Here is a 16,343-nt window from a genome sequence, read left to right as displayed (position 1 = left end):
ATGCAAAATGACATTGCACGATGTCTCAAGATGTGATACAAGGAGGAATCTTGGCTTTAGCATCTTCGATTTTGGCATCTCAACTTTGGAAGCTTAGAGCTACTTTCCAAGAAATAGATGGTAAAAGGATTACCTTGCATCAACCATCCAAATCAAGTGTGTGAAGGTTGCTTACTTGGAAAGCAATTCAAGATGAGTTTTCCAAAGGAGTCAGAGACAAGAGCAAGAAAGCCACTAGAACTCATACATACAAATGTATGTGGTCCGATCAAACCAAGTTCACTTGGTAAGAGTAACTACTTCCTTCTCTTTATCGATGACTTTTCAAGAAAAACATGGGTTTACTTTTTGAAACAAAAATCAGAAGTGTTTGAAAATTTCAAAAAGTTCAAAGCCCATGTTGAGAAGGAAAGTGATCTTAAGATCAAGTCCATGAGATCAGATCGAGGAGGAGAATTTATGTCTAAAGGGTTTCTGAAGTATTGTGAAGATAATGGCATCCGAAGACAGTTGACGGTACCAAGAACCCCTCAACAAAATGGAGTAGCGGAAAGAAAGAATAGGACAATACTTGAGATGGCAAGGAGCATGCGCAAGAGTAAGAAGCTACCAAAGGAGTTGTGGGCAGAAGCAGTTGCTTGTGCAGTTTATATATCAAACCGTTCTCCAACAAAGAGTGTTTTAGAAAAGACACCACAAGAAGCTTGGATCGGAAGGAAGTCTGGAGTCTCACACCTAAGAGTCTTTGGAAGCATTGCTCACGCTCATGTTCGAGACGAGAAGTGGAGCAAACTAGATGATAAAAGTGAGAAGTACATCTTCATTGGATATGACGCTAACTCCAAAGGCTACAAGCTCTACAATCCTGAAACAAAGAAGACAATCATTAGCCGGAATGTCATCTTTGATGAAGAAGGAGAATGGGATTGGAGATCAAATAATGAAGACTACAACTTCTTTCCATCCTTTGAAGAAGATAATGTGGAGCAACCGAGAGAAGAGCCAGCTACACCACCAACTTCACCAACAACAAGTTTTCAAGGAGATGAAAGCTCAAGTGAAAGGACTTCACGTTTTAGAAGTCTACAAGACATCTTCGAGGTAACCGAAAATCAAGACAATCTTACTCTATTTTGTCTATTTGCGGATTGCGAGCCTATGAACTTTGAAGAAGCCCAAGAAAAGAAGTCATGGAGAAGTGCAATGGATGAGGAAATCAAGTCGATTCAAAAGAATGATACATGAGAGTTAGCTTCACTTCCAAATGGACACAAGGTAATTGGTGTGAAGTGGGTGTACAAGGTAAAGAAGAACTCTAAAGGAGAAGTTGAAAGGTACAAGGCAAGATTGGTGGCAAAAGGCTATAGTCAAAGAGCCGGGATCGACTATGATGAGGTATTTGCTCCAGTTGCTCGCTTAGAAACGGTTAGACTAATCATTTCATTGGCAGCCCAAAAGAGTTGGAGGATACATCAAATGGATGTAAAATCAGCCTTCTTAAATGGAGACCTTGAGGAAGAAGTCTACATTGAGCAACCACAAGGCTACATAGTTAAAGGAGAAGAAGATAAAGTCTTGAGGCTGAAGAAGGCGCTTTATGGATTAAAGCAAGCATCAAGAGCATGGAACACTCGGATTGATAAGTACTTCAAGGAGAAAGGCTTCATCAAGTGTCCATATGAGCATGCACTTTATATCAAAACTCAAAACAATGATATATTGATTGCATGCTTATATGTTGATGACTTGATATTCACTGGCAACAATCCGATTATGTTTGAAGATTTCAAGATGAAGATGACAAAGGAGTTCGAGATGACCGACATTGGATTGATGTCATACTACCTTGGCATTGAAGTAAAACAAGAAGAAAATGGAATCTTCATTGCTCAAGAAGGCTATGCTAAAGAGGTGCTTAAGAAGTTCAAGATGGATGACTCAAATCCAGTTTGCACGCCAATGGAATGTGGAGTCAAGTTATCAAAGGAAGAAAAAGGAGAGAGTGTGGATCCAACACTCTTTAAGAGTCTAGTTGGAAGCTTAAGCTATCTAACGTGCACAAGGCCCGACATCCTACACGCAGTTGGAGTTGTGAGTTGATACATGGAGCATCCAACAACAACTCATTTCAAGGCACCCAAGAGGATCCTACGCTATATCAAAGGTACACTCAACTCTTGCTTGTACTACTCTATTTCTGACGATTATAAGCTTGTTGGATATAGCGATAGCGATTGGGGTGGAGACGCAGATGACCGGAAAAGCACAAGTTGCTTTGTGTTTTTCATTGGAGAAACCACTTTCACATGGATGTCAAAGAAGCAACCAATAGTCACCCTTTCTACTTGTGAAGCGGAATATGTGGCAGCTACTTCATGTGTTTGCCATGCTATTTGGTTACAAAACTTGCTAAAGGAGTTGAAACAACCACAAGAGGAGCCAACGAAGATATTTGTGGATAACAAGTCGGCAATAGCATTGGCGAAGAATCCAGTCTTCCATGATCCAAGTAAGCATATCGATACTCGTTATCACTACATTAGAGAATGTGTTACCAGGATGGATGTGCAATTGGAGTATGTGAAGACAAATGATCAAGTAGATGATATCTTCACCAAGCCACTCGGGCAGGAAGATTTTATCAAGATGAGGAGCTTACTCGGAGTAACCAAATCAAGTTTAAGAGGGGGTGTTGAAAAGTAAACTTGAATTGGGTTAAGCATTATTGGGCTAATCATGTGTTGATCTAAAACCTTAACCCAAATTCTATAATAATCTTCCACCTCCTTAAGTTTAACAATGTAGATATTGTTAGAGAAAAATCTAGATAATTAGAATAAAAAATCTAGATATTATGTTAGAATTATCTAGATTTAAGATTAAAATATTTGAGATATTTTGTATTATGGAGGCTATAAATACCTCCACTTCCTTTCATTTTGTATCATCAATAAATCATCCAAGTTTGTAAGAATCATCTAAGTAATAAAAAGCCTCTTCTAAGTTATAAAAGCTTTCTTCTTCACAAAGCTTTCTCTTCAAACACTTAAACACTTTCTCCATCTTTATAGAGTTTTTCATTCCAACACATCGTCCTTGTCCTTGTATAGAAGTGATTCGATTACAGACTTGCTTGTCAAGAAAGCGAATAAGAGATGTAGGAGTCGCTGCCACCTCTCCATGTCGTCGCCTATTACGCCCTCGCTATATGGAATGCACAGCCGCTTGACAAGCGTAACGGATAAGGAAAAAATTGATCTGATCTCGTGAGCTCACCAAAATCTCCACAAGCTGACTCCATTGATTTGTATAGATAGAACCATGACGATTCCAAGTGAGACTTTCCATACTTTCTCTGTAAACTTGCAGGCGAACGTGGTCACTGTAAGTCAAAGAACACGTTTTTTCTGTTGGTCGGTGATGGACGGTGAAGTTGGACGGTGAAAGAGGAGGCCATTTTGTCAATAATTATGGCTTTCCCATGTCCAAGCTTCTGCTATAAATACTCAACGTAAGGTGAAGAGCAAAGCATCCCAAATCAAGAAAACACAGAGAGAACACAGAAAGAGAAGAAGAGAGGGAGAAAAAAAAAATTTCTCACAAAAAATCTTCTTTAAGAAATTGCGAGTAATTTTTTGAGTGTATTTGGGATCGGGGTGTGAGTTGATAGCTTGTAAGAATTTCACGGGTTGATAATAAAAGATCGGTAGCATGTCCGGAGACGTAGGCAACATTGGCCGAACTCCGTTAACAATTTTGTTTGTGTGCTATTTTCCCGCTCCCATAAATTCTGGTTTACTGCAAAATTTGACCGCGTATTTCCTAACAACAGGTATCAGAGCTTGAGTTACGGTGATCAGTCAAATTTTTTTGCGGAGTTACTATTCACGTGAACAGTAATTCGTGAGTAGTGAATTTTGTTGGTAACATTAGTTTGTCGACAAAGGTGTTCTAATACACGGTGATTCCAGAAACGATGGGAGGCGGAGACGGTTCGGCACACAGTACTGGGAAATTTGACTGTACAGATTATGCATTTTGGAGAATGAAAATTGAAGATTATCTGTACGGAAAGAAGCTTCATCAACCGCTGAGCAAGAAGCCTGAGAAGATGGATCAGGATGAGTGGGAGCTCCTTGACAGACAAGTTCTGGGTGTTATAAGGTTAACACTGTCGAAAAACGTTGCTCACAACGTTACGAAGGAGAAGACCACAGAAGGACTCATGAAAGTTCTCTCGGATATGTATGAGAAACCTTCGGCAAACAATAAGGTGTTTCTCATGAAGAAACTCTTTCATTTCAAGATGGAAGAAGGTGGCCTGGTTGCCGCACATGTGAACGAGTTCAACACGATTGTGAACCAACTGTCATCAGTTGAAATCGCGTTTGATGATGAAGTGCGAGCACTGATTTTGTTGGCATCTCTGCCAAATAGTTGGGAGCCAATGAGGGCAGCAGTTAGTAATTATGTGGGTAATCAAAAGCTCAAATTCAATGATGTTAGAGATCGTATCCTTTCTGAGGAAGTTCGAAGGATAGACTCTAGGGAGGCATCAACGAGCTCTGCTTTCAACGTAGAAAACAGAGGGAGAAACCCAGATAGAAATAACCGGAGTAATGGCAGATCGAAGTCAAGGAATGGACGGGGTCAGTCCAAATTCAGACAGCCTGCAGAGTGCTGGAATTGTGGAAAGACGGGTCACATTAAGAAGAATTGCCGAGCACCACCGAAGAAGGAAGACAACACTAGAGGCGGAGCCAATGCAGTGACACGTGAAATCACTGATGCATTGGTAGTGTCTGTTGATTCCCCGAGGAAAATTGAAGCTCGTGATGCAACTGCAAATACCACCAAAGCGTCAATCTCCTATGTCGATTCATGGGTGCTTGACTCAGGAGCGTCGTTCCACACCATACCGCACCATAACATCATGGAAAATTATGTTGCGGAAAATTACGGAAAGGTATATCTTGCTGATGGATTACCTTTGGACATAGTTGGTATTGGAGATATCAACCTGAAGATGTCAGACGGACGTGTGTGGAAGATTACGAAGGTCAGACATGTGCCAAAGTTGATGCGAAATCTGATCTCAGTAGGTCAACTTGATGATACGGGGCACGATGTTAATTTTGGTGGTGGAGCCTGGAGAGTCAAGAAAGGTTCCATGGTGGTGGCTAGAGGTCATAAAAAAGTCACTCTTTATATGACGACGAGTTATCAAGACACTGTTGCTGTTGTCGAGAATGCCAAACAGACCAAGTTGTGGCATTGCAAGTTGGGGCACATGAGTGAGATAGGAATGAAACTCATGGTGGAAAATGGCGCTCTTCCGGATCTGAAGACGGTGGATCATCAGATGTGTGAAAGCTGCATCCTTGGGAAACAGAAACGAGTTAGTTTCTCTAAAGGGGGAAGAGAGCCAAAATCTGAGAAGTTAGAGCTGGTGCACACTGACGTGTGGGGACCCGCTCCTGTTGCATCGCTGGGAGGTTCATACTAATATGTGACCTTTATCGACGACTCCACAAGAAAGGTGTGGGTTTACTTCATGAAAAACAAGCATGAAGTGATTTCGGTTTTCAAAATATGGAAAGCCATGGTTGAGATTGAGACGAATCTCAAGTTGAAGTATTTAAGGTCTGATAATGGTGGAGAGTACATCAGCGACGAGTTCAAGCGATATTGCGCTGATAATGGGATCAAGATGGAGAAGACTATTCCTGGAACGCCTCAACAGAATGGAATAGCGGAAAGGATGAACCGAACCTTGAATGAGCGTGCAAGGAGCATGAGATTGCACTGTGGATTGCCAAAGACGTTTTGGGCAGATGCAATCAATACTGCAGCCTTCTTAATAAACAGAGGACCGTCTGTACCGTTGGGATTTAAGATCCCTGAAGAAGTTTGGAGCGGAAAGAAAGTAAATCTTTCTTATCTAAAGGTGTTTGGATGCTTAGCTTATGTTCATCTTGATGATCCTGCAAGAAGTAAACTTCACTCGAAGTCTAACATGTGTTACTTCATTGGCTATGGTAACGCGGAGTTCGGTTACCGGTTTTTGGATGACGAAAATCGAAAGATCATCCGCAGCAAGAATGTTGTGTTCAACGAAGAAGTTCTGTACAAGGATAAGCTAAGAGAAGGCTCGGAGAGGAAAGAGCCTGGAGCTGTTGACTTAGAAGATATCCTGACACCGGAGTTGCCACAGGATACCGCAACAGCAGAAGAAGAAATCTCTCAAGACGAGAGTGGTGAAGCTGAAGAAAGTGATGATTCTGAAGTGGTCCCATATACACCAGTCACGGAGTTACGACGGTCAAGCAGAATCATCAGAAAGCCAGTAAGATTTTCTCCATCGCTCAACTACATTCTGCTAACAGACAGAGGCGAGCCTGAATGTTATGAGGAAGCTATGCAAGTTGATGAGTCGATCAAGGGGGAGCTTGCAATGAACGACGAGATGGACTCGTTGTTATCCAATCACACGTGGGAGTTAGCAGATTTGCCTAAAGAGAAATATGCATTGCATAACAAGTGAGTCTACCGAATAAAAGAAGAACCTGATGGGAGTAAGCGCTATAAAGCGAGGCTTGTTGTGAAGGGATTCCAACAAAAAGAAGGCGTTGACTACACTGAAATCGTCTCTCCTGTAGTCAAGATGGTAACCATCAGAACGGTTCTTGGGCTGGTAGCACAAGAAGATCTGCATCTTCAACAGATGGATGTGAAGACGGCATTTCTTCACGGTGATTTGGATGAGGAAATTTATATGAAGCAACCCGAAGGCTTTGAGATCAAAGGGAAGGAATGCCTTGTTTGCAAGCTTAAAAGGAGTTTGGCTTAAAACAAGCTCCAAGACAGTGGTATAAACGGTTTGACAGCTTTATTAAAGGTGTTGGTTTCTTAAGGTGTGAAGCTGACCACTGTTGTTACTTCAAGAGGCTTGAAGAGTCCTACTTGATATTGCTCCTATATGTCGATGACATGCTGATAGTAGAAGCAGACTTGCACGAGATCAATAGCTTGAAGACGAAACTCTCAGAAGAGTTTGCGATGAAAGACCTTGGAGAAGCAAGACAGATTCTAGGGATGAGAATCAGTAGAAGAAAGGAAGGTCTTAAGTTATCACAAGAGGAGTATGTGAAGAAAGTCCTCAAGAGGTTTAACATAGATGACGCAAAGCCAGTTAGTACTCCCCTGGCAAGTCACTTTCGGTTATCCAGAGAACAGTCTCCAAAGACGGAAGAAGATATGGCATATATGGATAAAGTTCCATATGCTTCTGCTATTGGCAGCTTGATGTACGCGATGATATGTACAAGGCCAGACATTGCACATGCAGTGGGAGTCGTCAGCAGATTTCTGAGCAATCCAGGAAAGGAACATTGGGAAGCCGTTAAGTGGATTTTCAGATATCTAAAAGGAAATCCAAGCTTATCGCTATGTTTCACGAAGTCTAAGCCGGGATTGCGGGGATAAGTTAATGCTGACAATGGAGGTGACATTGACAGCACGAAGAGCACAACCGGATATGTCTACACCTTTGGCGGTACTGCAATTTGTTGTGTTTCAAAGTTGCAGAAAATTGTATCTCTGTCAAGCTGTGAAGCTGAGTATGTTGCGGTAACGGAGGCAACAAAAGAGATGATGTGGCTACAGTCTTTTCTAGAAGAGCTAGGCTATGACCAAGAGAAAAGTGTGTTATACTGTAATAGTAAAAGTTCCATCGGTTTGGCAAAGAATCCGGTTTACCATGCTCAGACGAAGCACATACATCGTCGGTATCATTTCATCAGATCAGCGTTGAAAGATGAAATGTTGGTGCTTGAGAAGATCTCACGAAGCAAGAATCCGACAGACATGTTGACGAAGGTCATGCCATGTGATAAGCTGAGGTTGTGTGCAACCTTAGTTGGCTTGTTGGAGTAACAAACTGAGAAGACCTGCGACATTGATCAAGGTGTTAAGACAGATTGAAATCAGTCTTCAAGTGGGAGATTGTAAGTCAAAGAACACGTTTTTTTTGTGTTGGCCGGTGATGGACGGTGAAGTTGGACGGTGAAAGAGGAGGCCATTTTGTCAATAATTATGGCTTTCACATGTCCAAGCTTCTGCTATAAATACTCAACGTAAGGTGAAGAGCAAAGCATCCCAAATCAAGAAAACACAGAGAGAACAAAGAAAGAGAAGAAGAGAAGGAGAGAAAAAAAAATTCACAAAAAATCTTCTTAAAAAAATTACGAGTAATTTTTTAAGTGTATTTGGGATCGGGGTGTGAGTTGAGAGCTTGTAAAAATTTTCCGGGTTGATAATAAAAGATCCGTAGCAGGTCCGGAGACGTAGGCAACATTGGCCGAACTCTGTTAACAATTTTATGTGTATGCTCTTTTTCCGTTCCCATAAATTCTGGTTTACCGCAAAATTTGACCGCGTATTTCCTAACGGTCACGGGATTCTAGATGTTCATGGCAAAGCAAGCAAGAAGCATCCACTTGAGGATTCAACTTGAGAACTCTGTCACCTGTTGACCGTTGATCCTTAGTAGCCAACCAAGTGAACATAATACTTTGGAGTTGCAGCAGAGAACCAATCTCCTTTATACCAGACCACTTCCTATTATTAAAACATAATGAAAATAATCAAATAATTATAATAAGAAATCAATTGATATGTTTATTTATTTTCATATTTTTTTCTAATTTTTAATTATTAATATTATATATTTTTTTATAATAAATTAAATAATATAAAAATATTTTGATTAATATATTTATATTTTGCTATTCCATAAATTATCCATTCGTACAACTAAATCATTTTGCACCAACTAAAATTTTTTTTTTCTCCAAATTTTTTTTATTATTTTCCAAGTTTAATTTTTTTCCATGATCTCCCGATTAAGTAACCGGAGCCACGTGCACACATTTCCCATCTAATGGACTTTTTTCATATTCTTCTTATTCTATTTCTACATTTTATTGATTGGCTAAATACACAAATCACATTTTTACTTTTAATGGACAATTCAAGTTACAAGAAGAAAAGAAATTGAATCACACCGTCTTTTCGTATGCCTGATGGGAAATCGGAGCAGCGTGCTTAAATAAAAGTAATAAAGGCGGTCATTGATTGAATGGTACTGCACATGCCTAGTTCCTTTATTTAACTGTGTTTTATAACGTTTCTATCTACAAAAGTGTCGACATGGCTTCTGCAAATCGTCAACAGAACAAGCTTGATGCCACGTTCAAAGCTATGTTCAAAACTGATGCAGATAACTTTCAGAAGCTTCTAGAATGCTTAGAGCCGCTACGCCAGAACCATGTACAAGTTGACAGCTTTATGCTTTCCGATTTGCTCAGCTTCTTTCTGACACCAACCCGAATGGTTAAGCACGTACAAGTCCTAACAACGATCCCTTACAAAGATGTACGCGATAGTGTGTTATCCAAGGCATATTCCTTAGGGATTTGTCCTCAAAGCCATGAAATGAATCTACTTCACATCTACGAAGTTTGCGAGTGGATGAAAACTAGAACAGGTACTGAAGCTATTGTCGAAGTACAACGTACCGAGAAGCTAAAAAGACGAGCCATTTCGCAAGGGAGGACAGTGGCAGAATCGGCTATGATCAGAGCGTTTAACGCTCAGTTGGCTGAATATAGCTCTGAGCTCAAGAAAGCTCTGCAGGATGATAGTGTCGGTCTCCAGGATAAGTACTGGCCAGTTTCTGTATTTAATGTAGACACCAATATTTCCCAAGAAGAAGCTGTTCTTGCTTATTGTAGGAACGATGGAGTGAAAGGTGGTTTATTCAAGTATGTTGAAGGATTGATTGAGCGTAAGATGAAAAATTTTGCTATACGCGAAGCGAGTAAGCTTCGGGTTGTTCTCAAGGAGATGCAATGTTTCGGAGTTCCGGTTGATGAAGATGTAGAAGTTGAGTTTTCTCCGACTAAAGATGCGAATTGTCGTGTGGGTGGGAAGAGGAAGTCTGTACTTGGTCATAGCGGAGAAACATCTTATGAGATGAAGAAACGTCCTAAACAAAATAAGTAGATTTAACTTCAGAAAAGGTTTCATTAATGTTTTTTTTTGTCTCTCGAGTCTCTTTGTCCTACGACCATCTCCAACCCACCTCTATTTTCATCTTTATATTTTCTTCTAAAATAGAGAATCTCTATTATAGAGGTGAATTTGCTCCAATGTATGCCTCTATAATAGAGTTTTTCTATTTATAGAGAAAAATATAGATGTGCTATTTTCACTTTTAAATATAGAGGTAAAAAGTAATATTCCTCTATATTTTCCTCTAAAATAGAAGAACTCTATTATAGAATTATACATTGAAGCAAATCCATCTCTATAATAGAGATCTCTATTTTAGAAAAAAATATAGAGGCATACATTAGAGATGCTCTAACGTGTATGTCTCGTCTTTTGTTGTACTGGTGTCTTTAGATGTTAATTCAAATATTTTCTTTGAAAGTAAATTCAATGTTTTTAAACAGGCTAACATCAACCAGATAGTTGTTGTTACTAAGCTCAGATTTATATCCACAGTAATTGTAGGGGATGAATTCGACCATCCCTCAAGGCCCGAAGAATAGACGGTCCGGCCCGTATAAGACATAGCGACAGCTCGGGTTGATGGCTTGGAGCGCCGATCCCTCGGCGCGACGCGAGAGTGCTTTTGGTCGATCGCAGGTCGACTAAAAGCATCCAGCTCGACGGCTCCTCGAAGCAACGTGGACTTTTCGGCCCAACGAGTTAAAAGCCCACGAAGGCGACGCGAGCAAGGTCACGAAAGAGCACCAAATCGGCTATATAAGGAGAGAAGGGTGCGACGTAAAGAGGATCCGAAATCACTCACACATACTTGGCGGCTAGATTAGGGTTTTACCTTTATTCTCTCGCCATATTGTACTTTCCCGGCAAGCTTTCCGAGCTCCGGTTTCCTTTCTGGCGCAGTACCGAAGACATCTGTTTAATACAGATCGAGCGACCGGCGCGACACCGGCACATGCTGAAGACCAAGATATGAACGACGGCGATACGGCTCAAACCCGTGGAGGCCTTGATGCCCAGACCATAAACGAACTCGCCACGTTAAAGCAATGAGTGCTCGATATCAACTCTAAGATTCACAATGTAACGATGTCTGCTCCGTAAATCGAGCGTGTCCTCGCAGAATCTCTCCGGATGCCGTTCACAGAAAAAATAACGGGGGTTTGACTCCGAAATATGGAAAAGCTCCGTCTTCCGACCTTCGATGGCGTTTCTGACCCCTCCGCCCACGTCACATCCTTCAACATCGCGATGCGACGCGCAAACCTCTCCGACGAAGAGAAAGACGCCGGCTTTTGCCAGCTTTTCGTCGAAACCCGTGATGGACCGGCCGTTAACTGGTTCACCGGCCTCCAAAAGAACTCAGTCAACTGCTTTCACGATCTCTCGACGGCCTTCCTCAAGAACATATCATGTTTACTCGTCAGGAAGCTACCGCCACAGACCTCTGGAATCTCAATCACGCTAATGGGCAGAGCCTCCAGGATTTCATGGAGAAGTTTAAATCCGTCGTCTCAAAGGTCGATGTACGAGACCACATAGCTGTGGAATCGTTGATGAACACCCTCCATATTAAATCACCGTTTCGATCCGACCTCTACCGGCACCCGACGAGATCCGTGCCAGAAGCTATCGCCCGATCCAACAACTTTATCCGTATGGAAGAATATACCAGGGCGAAGGCGGAAAAAAAAGCGGCGGGAGAACAAACACTCGCCCGAACGAACGACACCCGTCAGGAACCTCGCCAGCATTCTTCGAGAGGAAAACCGAACCAGAAAAGGGGTTACATGAACGACATGGACGAAGAAGAACCCCCGGGCTCCGCAGTTGTCGTGTGAGAGAAGGTATGGAATCACTGGGACCGAGACTCCGCACATAAGTCATCCAGCTCCTCCGAACCAACGAGTTCAAACGCTGCCGAGCCTAACAAGTGGTGCTCGTATCACAAGGTCAAGTCACACGACACGAAGGATTGCAAGGTTCTTTATTGACATTTCCTCGAGTCGGTCGAAAGTGGTAAAATCGAGATAGAGTCTCCCCCGCAGAAGCCGAAGAACAATAAAAGCTGGAGCAAGAACAAAGAAAAGAAAACTCAGAAGTCTCAAGCCAGGGCTCCTCAAAACGAAGAAAGACCCAGCCCCGAGAAAGCTCCCATGACCAACCTGAAGGACCCTAAGATCGGATTGCCCTCGACTGGATTCGTTTGGATATGAACTCCGGAAAGGAGAACTGATGGAGTGAAGGGTCGCACAAGGGTTGCGGAAGTTCCCTTGATATTTCCGGCTTCAAGGGTGCTTGATATGACTCACAAGTCCGCCAAGGAAGAACTTGAACTGGTTGCTTGATATGACACACAAGACCAACTAGTTGAGAAGTGAATTGCTCGGATATGACTCACCAAGACAATCGACAACAAGTTCTAAAGAGAACAAATAGTATAAACTCAGAAACTTAATCCAAAATGATCTAATATTGTTAATGAGAAAGAACACTTATTCATAGTACAAGTAGGAGACAAAGAGACAACTTGACTAGAAGTTTGAAAGACAAATAAAATTAAAGACAATTGACTAGAATTTTGAAAGACATACGAAAAAGACTCTTCAATTTGTGGACTGGTCAAAGTGATCCTTAGGCTGGCTTGTGTCCGGCTGGCTGAACCGCGGTAAGGATCAGTACTGTCGCGGGCTGGTCCGTCTGTACCGAATTGTTCGTCTTCCGAACCATCTTTGACCACAAACGTCCTAAGTCTTCTGAAAGATGAAGAATCTGTGCCTTAGAGAGATTCGGATGATCAAAGTTGCATAAACTGATCAAACTGATCGATCAGTTCGTCCATCGATCAGTTCGTCCATATGGCCGGTATGTTCCAAATGGGCGAGTAGAGAGAAGTCGCGTCCTGTTCCTTGTTCAGCTCGGCCCAAGTTGCTTCTGGCTTGACCGTCAGTCTGAGATTGGCGAGTTGTCCGGGAGAGAGACGATCCGGTACTGTCAGTTCGGTTGATAGGTCGAGGATCCAGTCTAAGCTCCTTTCCGTCCATCCGTGGATCGATCCGGTACACAGCTCGGCCTTGCTGATCGGTTCGGCTGGGATGATGAACCTCGGTTGGAATGTCCTGATCTTACTGATGGTCGGGTTCCTCGGACTGAGGCACATCATTCCCTCCCTCTTCAAAAGGATTTGTCCACAAATCTGGATCATCTACAAGAAAAGGAGATAGATCAGCAACATTAAAACTTGAAGAGATATCATACTTACCTTCCAAGTCAAGCTGGTAAGCATTATCATTGATCTTCCTAAGAATCTGGAATGGACCATCGACTCTAGGCATAAGTTTGGACTTTCTTTCTTCCGGGAATCGTTCCTTCCTCAAATGAACCCAAACCAAGTCACCTTCTTTGAAAACCAACTCCTTTCGCTTCTTGTTGGCATATCTTTTGTAACCCTCGGTTTTGGTTTCAATGTTGACTCGAACATGTTCATGAAGCTTTTTGATGGTGTCCGCCCTTCTTTTACCATCTGTACTAACTCTTTCACTCAAAGGCAAAGGTAAAAGATCAAGTGAAGATAAGGGATTAAAACCATAAACAACTTCAAAAGGAGAGAACTTTGTAGCTGAATGCATAGCATGATTATAAGCAAACTCAACATGAGGCAAGCAATCTTCCCAAGACTTAAGATTTTTCTTGACCAAAGATCTAAGCAAAGCAGACAAAGTTCGATTTACAACTTCAGTTTGACCATCAGTTTGCGGATGACAAGTTGTGGAAAACATCAATCTCGTTCCTAACTTAGACCACAAAGTTTTCCAAAAATAACTAAGAAACTTAGCATCACGATCAGAAACAATGGTCTTAGGCATTCCATGCAATCTCACAATTTCCCTAAAGAACAGATCAGCAACTTGTACAGCATCATCAGTTTTATGGCAAGGAATAAAGTGAGCCATTTTCGAAAATCTATCTACAACCACAAAGATAGAGTCTCGGCCATTCTTAGTTCTAGGCAAACCAAGAACAAAATCCATCGAAATATCAATCCAAGGATGAGAAGGAATGGGTAAGGCCGAGTACAAACCATGATTGGATGCCTTGGCTTTAGACTTCTTGCACACCACACATCGGCCACAAATTCTCTCAACATCCTTCATCAAGCTAGGCCAATAGAAATGATCATACACGGGCTTGTATGTCTTCTTGATTCCAAAGTGTCCCATAAGACCTCCTCCATGAGATTCCCTGAGAAACAACTCCCTCAAAGAACATTGGGGCACACACAAACGGTTATCATAGAAAAGAAAACCAGAATTTCGATAGTATTTGCCGTAAGCCACTCTGGAACACTTGTTAAAAATTTCTTTAAAATCCGGATCAGAAGCATACAAGTCTTTGATAAATTCAAAACCAAGAAGTTTTGTTTCGAGGGCCGAAAGAAGAGTATACCTTCGGGACAAGGCATCAGCCACAACGTTTTCCTTACCTTGCTTGTATTTGATGACATAAGGAAATGTCTAAATGAACTCAACCCAGCGGGCATGCCTCTTGTTCAACTTCTGTTGGCCCTTAAGGTGTTTCAGAGACTGGTGATCCGTGTGGATAACGAACTCCTTAGGCCAAAGATAGTGTTGCCACGTTTGGAGGGCTCTTACCAAAGCATACAGCTCTTGATCATAAGTTGGGTAGTTGAGTGTGGCGCCACCAAGCCTCTCACTGAAGTAAGCAATGGGGTTCCTATCCTGCATTAAGACTGCACCAATACCAACATCAGAGGCATCACATTCGATCTCAAACGTTTTAGAAAAGTCAGGAAGAACAAGTAAAGGGGCATTAGTCAACTTCCCTTTAAGAATTTGGAAGGCTTCTTCTTGAGCTTGTTCCCATTTGAACCCAACATTCTTTTTAATGACTTCGGTCAATGGGGCCGCTATGGTACTGAAGTCTTGGACGAACCGTCGATAGAATCCGGCAAGGCCGTGGAAGCTCCTTACTTCACTCACGTTCGTTGGACTTGGCCAGTCTCGGATGGCTTTGATTTTCTCCTCGTCCACTCTAAGTCCTTCAGCACCTACAACAAAACCTAAGAACACCACATGATCTGTGCCAAAAGAACACTTTCCAAGGTTAGCAAACAAATGTTCCTTTCTAAGAACTTCAAGGACAGATTTCAAGTGTTTCTTATGTTCATCCATGTTCTTGCTGTAAACAAGAATATCATCAAAGTAAACTACCACAAAATGACCAATGAAAGCTCTCAAGATATGGTTCATCAAGCGCATGAAAGTGCTAGTTGCATTAGTAAGACCAAATGGCATGACCAACCATTCATACAATCCTAGCTTTGTTTTAAATGCAGTTTTCCATTCATCTCCTTCTTTTATACGGATTTGGTGATAGCCACTTTTCAAATCTATTTTAGAAAAGACAAATGAACCGTAAAGTTCATCAAGCATGTCGTCTAGTCTAGGAATGGGATGCCTATACTTTACCGTAATGTTGTTGATGGCATGGCAGTCCACACACATGCACCATGATCCATCCTTTTTGGGGACAAGTAGAACTGCTACGGCACAAGGACTGAGGCTTTCCCTGATGTAACCTTTCTCCATAAGGTCTCCAATTTATTTCTCGAGTTCCTTGGTCTCCACCGGATTGGTTCTGTAAGCTGGCCGGTTAGGTAGAGATGCACCCGGAACAAAGTCAATCTGATGTTCAATTCCTCGCACTGGTGGCAAACCCTTTGGGTTCTTATCTGGAAAGACATCAGAAAATTCCTGCAAAACATCTAGCAAATCACTCGGAACTTCTGGTGCAAGGGTAGAAGAAGTAGAAGCCATCAGAGATTTTTTGTACACAAGTAAAAGAAAGGGATTTTGAGAGTAAAGAGACTTCTTAACCTGACTTTGCTTGATAAAGAAGTTGGAGTTCCGGATTGATGACTCAGGTTTGTCCGGTTTGGACTCTTGTTCACGGTTCTTTTTGAGTTGGAGCTGGTCTTGATGGACTTCCAAGGGCGAGAGAGGTACAAGCGTGATCTTCTTTCCTTTATGGTCAAAGGAGTGCTTGTTTGTGTAACCATCATGGACGGTTCTTTTATCAAACTGCCATGGACGTCCCAACAGGACATGACAAGCATCCATGGGAAGAACGTTGCACACAATCTCGTCTTCATAACGTCCAATGGTGAGAGGGATCGTGACTTGCTCCTTAACATACTGTTCACCAGTTTCATTGAGCCATTCCAACCTGAAAGGACGAGAAAGAGGTCG

The 16,343-nt window shown here is 42.0% G+C and overlaps 2 protein-coding genes across 2 annotated transcripts; both read left to right on the top strand.

The window, feature by feature from the left end:
* The first annotated feature begins 1,773 nt into the window (after positions 1-1,773).
* Positions 1,774-2,100, top strand: LOC125587193 (uncharacterized mitochondrial protein AtMg00810-like). Its single transcript, XM_048757387.1, has one exon. The coding sequence runs from the start codon at positions 1,774-1,776 to the stop codon at positions 2,098-2,100; it is 327 nt and encodes a 108-aa protein (XP_048613344.1).
* Positions 2,101-7,529: 5,429 nt separating this feature from the next.
* LOC106453817 lies at positions 7,530-10,986 on the top strand. Its single transcript, XM_048759182.1, has one exon. The coding sequence runs from the start codon at positions 9,211-9,213 to the stop codon at positions 10,063-10,065; it is 855 nt and encodes a 284-aa protein (XP_048615139.1). The 5' UTR covers positions 7,530-9,210; the 3' UTR covers positions 10,066-10,986.
* The last annotated feature ends 5,357 nt before the right edge of the window (positions 10,987-16,343 follow it).

Source organism: Brassica napus, chromosome C5 (genome assembly GCF_020379485.1).
Source record: "Brassica napus cultivar Da-Ae chromosome C5, Da-Ae, whole genome shotgun sequence".
NCBI classification, from domain to species: domain Eukaryota; kingdom Viridiplantae; phylum Streptophyta; class Magnoliopsida; order Brassicales; family Brassicaceae; genus Brassica; species Brassica napus.
The sequence above is the reverse complement of the archived record's forward strand: the minus strand, read 5'-3'. Positions and strand labels throughout refer to the sequence as shown.

Coding starts and splice junctions, on each gene's coding strand:
- LOC125587193 (XM_048757387.1), top strand. CDS start 1,774: ATGTTTGAAGATTTCAAGATGAAGATGACAAAGGAGTTCGAGATGACC.
- LOC106453817 (XM_048759182.1), top strand. CDS start 9,211: ATGGCTTCTGCAAATCGTCAACAGAACAAGCTTGATGCCACGTTCAAA.